This window comes from Triticum dicoccoides, chromosome 4A, assembly GCF_002162155.2.
Source record: "Triticum dicoccoides isolate Atlit2015 ecotype Zavitan chromosome 4A, WEW_v2.0, whole genome shotgun sequence".
Taxonomy (NCBI): domain Eukaryota; kingdom Viridiplantae; phylum Streptophyta; class Magnoliopsida; order Poales; family Poaceae; genus Triticum; species Triticum dicoccoides.
Window position 1 is genome coordinate 709,445,651 of NC_041386.1, and position 9,142 is coordinate 709,454,792.

General features: G+C 42.6%; 1 protein-coding gene across 1 annotated transcript; it reads right to left on the reverse strand.

Moving 5' to 3' along the window:
- Positions 1-6,541: 6,541 nt before the first annotated feature.
- On the reverse strand, positions 6,542-8,355 carry LOC119289819 (flavonol synthase/flavanone 3-hydroxylase-like). Its single transcript, XM_037569029.1, has 5 exons — positions 8,326-8,355; positions 7,826-8,089; positions 7,470-7,732; positions 7,042-7,372; positions 6,542-6,784 (listed from the first exon to the last, which is right to left on the reverse strand). Exons 2-5 carry the CDS (start codon positions 8,057-8,059, stop codon positions 6,542-6,544), a joined length of 1,071 nt encoding a protein of 356 aa, XP_037424926.1. The 5' UTR covers positions 8,060-8,089; positions 8,326-8,355.
- Between the last annotated feature and the right edge of the window lie 787 nt (positions 8,356-9,142).

The following is a 9,142-nucleotide window of genomic DNA, read 5'->3' on the forward strand; positions in this document are numbered from 1 at the left end:
TGCTGCACCAAATGCTGGTGGTTGTTTCTTGTTGTAAGTGAATGCAACGAGAAGAGGCGAGGGGGCTCCTCCCTATAGCGAGAGGGACGCCTCGTGAGCCGGGCTTTGGAGATGAGGCCTTTTGTCAAAGCCAAGTCAATTTCGGGCCACTAAACCCCGAAAAGGATTTTCAGTCCTATACCCGCTGCCAGCCAGAACGGGATTTTTCCACTTCTCCTCCCGGCCCTACTCCCCAACCAACCCACCGAACTAACTCCATACGTCCTTATTGTGTGGTTATTCTGAATGCATATAGAAATTCTTCGGTCATACAGGAAGCTGGTCGATCACTCCCCCAAAGGAAATGCCCCGGGGCGCCCTTTCTCATTATCATCTACCGCCCATTTCTTCATTTGCTTCCTGCTTCTCGTGCAATCAAAACTTATAATAGAAGAAAAGAGTTCCCACGGGACCCATCCTCTTCCTCCAACTCCATGTAATTCAAACTAACACTTTCTTCGCTCAAAGCCGGCCCATGACCGAATTTGGGTATGACGATGAAGGGTCAAAATCAACAATCATTCCGATTTTCACAGGATCTCAGAACATTCTTTATTTGCTTTTTCAACAACGAAATGGAGGGCACTTCTGGGTTGGGTGGGGTATGACTTGCGGATGGCTCCAGGGTATCTCACTCGCATATCTAGAGCCCAGCATCTCTCCTGAACGACACCTTCTGTAGACTGTACTGGTGGTATTTCCCAAGGCGCCTATCTCATGTTGTGAGCTATAAAGTACCCACCAGGGGGTGGTCGGCCTTATGCAAACAAAGAAGAGGGATGCCCGCGAGAAAAGAAGAAGAGAGACAACATTCAAGCCAGTGGGATGGGACAAGATTCAAAAGTACCAATAGTAAGTTAAGTGGGACGCTGAGTTCATTGTTGCGATCGAGGGTCCAAAGCCAGCCAATTTGATGACTGCGTAGGAATGGGTTCCGGCTCCTATTACTCGAATACACATCAATTTTCGAGCTCCACTATTATCTGCTGCTGGGCTGGTTATTCACAGCCAGCAACTGGCTGCCGGATTTCGTCCCATCCATAGCGCTTTCTTTCTCATTGAATGAACCATTGCCTGGGACGCCGCTTACTCACAACTCAGAGGGGATTCCGCTTACTACTGATCTAAGAGCTCCGCGAGCGAACTGAGCGAGCCATGAGGCGCCATGTCTTCTCTCTTGGTCAGGTCGGATGCTAAGAGACGAGTGTCCAGGGTAGCCAAGCAAGATACCATGCACAGTGCCTCATCGATGATTGTTCTAGCCATCTCCACAGGGGGTCCGTCCGGATCCGGAGGGAGGCATTGAAGGGCCTGGGTCCCCCATACCGTCCCAGTCGGACTCGGAGCGACCGCTGGAAATGCAAGAGCCAGGATAGCGCAAGAACTGCATGGGATAGCTACCGGAAGCCACTTTCCGCTTGTATAATTGAAGCCTCGATTCATTCATGATTCTTGTGGTCTATCCACTTCTAAGCCAAGTTGATAGATTTATGTACGAGTTTTCAAGTGCCATCTCCAGTCTAAGCGGTTGACTTCAATAGATAAATCCCTAATTCACCTTTTGGGGCTTCTACTCTTACATAAAGCTCTTGTCTTGACAATTCAAAATTGCAAAAAAGACCGGAAGGGCTTATTCCCACTGCTGATTACTGAGAACCTTCTACCAGGAAGGTCAACCCAGCGGCTTCTATGAGGAAGGCGGCGCAAAGGAGGCTCAAGGGCTTGTTAAGGAAGGCGGCTAGGGCCGCTAAAGGAAGGGAAACGAAAGGCGTTTTCTCTGTCCATACGGAGCATATGTTGGTTTAGAATTGCTCAGGAATTCATAGTGACTTTTGAAGTTCTAGGTTTAGGAATCTTCTGTCACAATAGAGGTCTTCTTTTCGAATTTAAGTGGGACTAGCTTGGTGACTTTCACTTTCAACCCGATTCACCGCCTCTCCGATCGATTGCTTTCACTATTATTCCCCAGATTGGCGAAATGACCTTTCGTATTGCTTCCGCATATATCCATGGCGGAACCCCACACTGGGTAGGAACTGGGCTGCGCTAAGCCCGGCGTAGTAGGGCTCCAATTCAAAGTTGTTTTTAGCCGCCTTTGTTTCTTATGTACCGACCGTGTCTTCCCCAAGGCCAGCTTTATTCCCGTTGCATCCTTCCTTGTGTGTTGGAGATACAAAGCGAGTGCAGGTTCCAAATCATGATCGATTCCCTTTTCAAAACCTTCTGCAGCAGCTCGGGCTCTTCCTGCATGCCATAAATGGCCCACAAAAAAGAAGAATCATGTTAATGAAAAATAGAGGTTGGTACAATAGTTAGGGTAAATCCCAAAGTTGACCCCCGAAAAGCTGCCATACTGCTCTACTGATCTTCTCTCTCTTCAGAAAAAGGAACCTTCTCAAAGACTCCCTTTGCACTAGGAACACAATTCAGAACCCTCCTTGTCACCCTAGTTTTTTCAATTGAATACTATCAGGCTTGGAAATGGAAACTTTGGACCCGGGAGACGGTTTGATGTCTCGTCCTATTCACTTTCAGAGACCGCTCTGGGTTTGCCGGTTTTGCGGCAACCCTTTGGGGTTGTTACAGAATCGGTTCTTCAAGAAGGAGCTCTTAGAGGGGAAGTGCCAGAGTCTAAAACCGAAGGTGGTTGCCACCTGATGAGGGAGGCCCCTTTGAGACCGTACCTATTGAAGCCTTGTTTTCACAAGGCAAATAAGAGGTACCACAACGCAAAAAAGGATTGAGCTATTTAGAGAAATATATTAAACCAACTCCAATCCTTTTACCAATTAACATCCTAGAAGATTTAGCTTTGGTATCTCCGTGTCAGTGTCGGCCCAGCAGAGTGCTTTCGCCGTCATGGGTAAACTCCTACTTGATTAGTTAGAACTTCTGTGTCTCAACTCGTGGGGTTTTCATCTAAAGAAATCTGAAGCGGTTTCATTCGAATAGCTAGAGGTTGGCTCGTATTCCCTTCTTTTCAAACTGGCGAATGACTTCCTCGAGCTTGCACCCGCTCGGCGCCTTTTTCATTGTTCGTTCTGAGGTGGATTCGAACCACTCTCTCAGTTTGGATTTTGAGTCCGATGCACCAACGATACGCATTCCCGCAAGGGGTAGTGAAAAGCCATTAGGGGGAAGAGATAGGTTTCTTATTCTAAGACAAATTACTATACCATAAGGAGATTACCGAAGTCTAGGAAGGGGTCATCTTTTAAAAAAACTTGTCTAAATTCTTTTCCTTGAAAAATAGTGGTCTTTTCAAAAATCAAAAACCTTTGCAAAATGACCTCACTAAACACTTCTCTACCTAGGACAGAACTCAAATTATGTTGATCTAGCTATTCTGCTCTCTCACACACACACATTATTTTCTCTAACCCTTCTCTGCCTAGGACAGACCCCAATTAAATTGCAATCCATTTCTCTAACCCTTCTGACCTAATGCTCTAAAATAAATTTTTGCTCTAACTTAGCCAACCTACTTAACCTAGCTTGTTAACCTAACGAACCTAATTAACCTAGTTAGTTAACCTAGTTTACCTAGATAATTAACCTAATTAAACTAGTTAACCTAGCTAGTTCGCTGTCAAAGCCCTAAATAAATTTTGGCACTAACCTAGATAATTAACCTAATTAAACTAGTTAACCTAACTAGTTCTCTGTCAAAGCCCTAACTAAACTTTTGCACTAACCTAGATAATTAACCTAATTAAACTAGTTAACCTAACTAGTTCTCTGTCAAAGCCCTAACTAAATTTTTGCACTAACCTAGATAATTAACCTAATTAAACTAGTTGACCTAGCTAGCTAGTTCTCTGTCCAGTGTTTGTGCTATGCATGAGAGAGAGAGGAGGGGTAGGGGCTTACAGAGGATGGCTTCGGTGACGGCGGCATCTCCAGTGACGGCGAGGGAGGCAGTTGTGGCGAGGGAGGATCCGGTGGTGTCGACTGCGGCTCCGGTTGCGTTGATGAGGCCACGCGGCTCCGGTGGCGTTGGGGGCGGCTCCGGTGGCGTCGATGTTGCGCGGGTCTGATGGCTCCGGGGGCGTCGATGTCGGCAGGAGACGGCGGCGAAGTGAATGAAGGATTTGGGGGAGAAGTGGTGGCCGGGGAGAAACCGTTTTTGGGTTAAGTCAAACTTAGCGGTAGCGCGTCTTGCAAAACGCGCTATAGCTACCATAGCTATAGCGGTTTTTACAAAACGCGCTACTGCTATAGCTACGTAATTTCCTTTTATTTTCTTATTTCCTTTTCTGTTTCTATAGCGGGGGTCTAGGAAACGGGCTGCTGCTATATTAGCTATATCGTCTCTTATGAACAGACACTACTGCTACGTCTTTCTCCTTTTTTTCGCTTTGTCATTTATTTTTCTTTACATTTTATTTTTCCCTTTCACCTTTTCTATTTCTTTCATTTTTATTTACTTTTCTATTTGTTTTTTATTTTATTTATTTTATTTCTATTAGTAGTAGTGTTTTTCATAGAAAATGCACTACTACGTAGATCCTAGCGGTAGCGCGGTTTTTGCAAGCCCGCTACTACTATGTGTAGCCTATCGACTTAGTAATGGGAATAGTAGTAGCACTTTTGCATCTACATGCGCTACTGCTATATTTTTATCTGCAGTGCCCTTTTCCCTCACGCGCTACTGCTATCTAGCACTATCGCCCTTTTTTAACCCGCGCTACTGCTAAAGTTCTATGTATAAGGTTTTTCTTAGTAGTGTGGGTTAGAGATGGGATGTGCGTTGCTGAACAACAGCATATTACCAAATTTTGATGAACCCAAAAATAATCCAAACTAAAATACCACCAAAATTAAGAACAACAAAAATAAAACCAATGAAAAACAAAGTGGAAATTGGGGTATTAAAAAAATTATCATCCAATAATTTATTATAAATCCATGAACAATATCACAACATTCATAGTTTATTAGCATGTAGACCATACAAAAACCTGAAACAACATGTGTTGTTGAACAAAGAGAGTAAACACACTTGACATACAAAGATACATGATACATCATTTTTCTTGGCCGCATTCTTTTTCAAGAAACCCATCATGCCATACTTAGTTATATCTTAATCGTATCAATCACCATTTCCCCTTGAAAAAAATGATTGTAATAAGTGGCAATGTAGTCCTTGACCCTCACTTTTCTGTACAACGCTGGTCTCTTCTCATTGACCAATTGAGGTGATGGCTCGATTTCTCTCTCGGGATCAACAGAGTAGTCTAGAGCCACTGATAGCCTCTCTTTCTTTGCATTTGTGATGACCCTATGCACAGGGCTCTTAAATATCCCATTGCTCATTATCTGTGTCACAAATTTGTAATTACATCAGCCCAAGAGCTTAGAATCTTCTGGCAAAAGCACACAATGTTGACGATTTGATATTTTCAGATCTCGGACATGTAACTTTTGACTGTTATATTTTGGATACACTACAATAGACTTTAATATTTGATATGCTACGATCAGGCTAAGATGTAATTTATACATGGCGTAAATATATATCATCATTAAATGTACTGAACATTATAATTATGACCAATGAGATACTGAAAAATATTTACATCCATAAAGTTCAAATAAATAAATATCACTAACAATATATACTATTTCAAGCTAGAAATAGTATTTCTATAAGCGTACCTCTATTTGATATCCTATAAGGATCAGCAGTGTCTGAGGTATGATTGGCTGCTGCTATATTAGCTATATCGTCTCTTATGAACATACACTACTGCTACGTCTTTCTCCTTTTTTTCGCTTTGTCATTTATTTTGCTTTACATTTTATTTTTCCCTTTCACCTTTTCTATTTCTTTCATTTTTATTTACTTTTCTATTTGTTTTTTATTTTATTTTATTTTATTTCTATTAGTTGTAGCGTTTTTCATAGAAAATGCACTACTACGTAGATCCTAGCGGTAGCGCGGTTTTTGCAAGCCCGCTACTACTATGTGTAGCCTATCGAATTAGTAATGGGAATAGTAGTAGCGCTTTTGCATCTACATGCGCTACTGCTATATTTTTATCTGCAGTGCCCTTTTCCCTCACGCGCTACTGCTATCTAGCACTACCGCCCTTTTTTAACCCGCGCTACTGCTAAAGTTCTATGTATAAGGTTTTTCTTAGTACTGTGGGTTAGAGATGGGATGTGCGTTGCTGAACAACAGCATATTACCAAATTTTGATGAACCCAAAAATAATCCAAACTAAAATACCACCAAAATTAAGAACAACAAAAATAAAACCAATGAAAATCAAAGTGGAAATTGGGGTATTAAAAAAATTATCATCCAATAATTTATTATAAATCCATGAACAATATCACAACATTCATAGTTTATTAGCATGTAGACCATACAAAAACCTGAAACAACATGTGTTGTTGAACAAAGAGAGTAAACACACTTGACATACAAAGATACATGATACATCATTTTTCTTGGCCGCATTCTTTTTCAAGAAACCCATCATGCCATACTTAGTTATATCTTAATCGTATCAATCACCATTTCCCCTTGAAAAAAATGATTGTAATAAGTGGCAATGTAGTCCTTGACCCTCACTTTTCTGTACAACGCTGGTCTCTTCTCATTGACCAATTGAGGTGATGGCTCGATTTCTCTCTCGGGATCAACAGAGTAGTCTAGAGCCACTGATAGCCTCTCTTTCTTTGCATTTGTGATGACCCTATGCACAGGGCTCTTAAATATCCCATTGCTCATTATCTGTGTCACAAATTTGTAACTACATCAGCCCAAGAGCTTAGAATCTTCTGGCAAAAGCACACAATGTTGACGATTTGATATTTTCAGATCTCGGACATGTAACTTTTGACTGTTATATTTTGGATACACTAGAATAGACTTTATAATTATGACCAATGAGATACTGAAAAATATTTACATCCATAAAGTTCAAATAAATAAATATCACTAACAATATATACTATTTCAAGCTAGAAATAGTATTTCTATAAGCGTACCTCTATTTGATCTCCTATAAGGATCAGCAGTGTCTGAGGTATGATTGGTACGTCCCACCAAACTCCATCTTTCAGAACTTGCAGGCCACCGACGCTGTCGTCGACCATAAGGACAGTAACAACGGTTCCATCGGAGTGGGGCTTGAGGCCGAACACGAGCTCTGGCCTTGGACACTCTGGGTAGTAGCTGCATCGAACGTTAGAAAGAGCCTTCTCCCCAAGCTGGTCCAGGAAGTAGTCCTCATCGTCAAGCTCCAATAACTTCGCCATTGCCCGGAGCAGTTCGTCCTTCAATTTCCCACATTTCTTGGTGAACTCGTCCAGAGCATCCCTGCAAACACAACAATACATGTTTTAATGATCCTTCAACAAAGGCTCCTTCGAACAGGAATTCGTGTAAGTTGACATCACTCTACAAGATCGGTCACCTCAAGTTTTCGGGATGCGCTGGCCAGAGGGCGATGCGCCTCTCGTCCTCGGGCTCCACCTTGAGGTAGAGGCGGTCGGTCCAGTCCCGGGTCTGGTCTGGCGAGCTCACCCGGTCGTTCCCGTACCCCTCGGACTGGAACTGCTCGTCACAGCAGTCCAGGTTACTGTATCTTTGCTTCTCTTCGAGCGGCTGCCGGAAAAACTCCCTCGACGCAGCTCTCATGCTCTCTATCACGGCGGCGTCTACGCCGTGGTTACTGACCTGCAGGAACATACATATGAAGCGACATAGACATGCATGCTTTGATTGTTCCGAAATGGTGGTGCACTACCAACTCATTGGAATATTACTTACCATGAAGAGGCCCCAGGACTCGATCGCTGACCGGAGTTTCCCAGCTTCGTCGGCGCTGTCGTCCTTCTGTAGAAGGCGGCTGTGGTCGATGACAGGGACCGGCGCTACAACCGTGGCGGCGAGCTGTTGGTCCTTGTGCGTGCGCACGACGTATGGTGCTGGCATGTCGGGTGTGCCAAGGGCTCCAGCAAGCTCCTGCACCGGCATCGCTCTAGCTGCCCCTGTGCTTCCCATACTAGCGCTTGCACTAGCAAACAGAAGAATCTGGAATGTTCCAATTTAAGTGTACGACTCAATACCCCTGGGTCCCTTCTTTGCCGATATAAAATGAGGCAAAACCCTTTTGCGCTATAAACAAAAAAGCTATGTCTTTGTTAACTAATAACGCCACAATCACGTACTAGGTTGCAAGTTCATGGATTTTCTCTTCTACAGCTGATGCATGGAACAACTCAGAAAACATTGGAGATCATGGATGATGAACTGTGAAACAAAGTTACCTTTAATCAATTGGAGATACCAGAGATGGAGCTTCGATCAACAACTTGCTGCTCTACAACTAGTATGCAATGCCACAAGACACAACTTCGCTTATATAGACTATTGGAGCAATACTAGTCAACACATGTTAAGCATTTAACAAAATCAGGGAACACGCGATGTGGAAAAAGAGACCAATGGTGAAAACAACAACATGCAGGGTAGCAGGTTTGGGGCCAATCACTACTGGAAAAACCTTGTTTGCCAAGTGTCGCATCGTTTGCCGAGTGAATTTTATTGAACACTCGGCAAACAAGGCATTTGCCGAGTGTCCCAGACAAAATACTCAGTAGAAAATGAAACTAGGCAAACAGGTGCATTGTTGAGTGTTATACTCGGCAAACAAAAACAATCGGCAGTAGGCTAGAGTGTTTTTCATAAGATAATCGGCAAACAATTAAAAAGAAATAAAATGCATGTAATCATTTGGATTTTCAATAGAAAACTTTTTAGTTATGAGTTCTTTTTTGGAGGGAGATAGAAGTATCTAAATATGGATATTATTTGAATTTACAGCTCAGTTTTTGTATACATGTAGTTGGAAATTGGATATTATTTGGTAAATAGCTAGAAATGTAATTCATGACTTAAAATGAGAAAATGGTTCAAAACAAGTGCCAAAATTTGGTATTAGTAACACAATGTAACATGTTCAATGTGGGAGAAACTAGGGATGTTTTATTAAAAAATGTTATATTTAACTCGCAGAATTAAAATGTGTTCTTGAGCCTATGTTCAGGCCTTATACAAGAACAGAAAGTGCAACTCCTAACATCA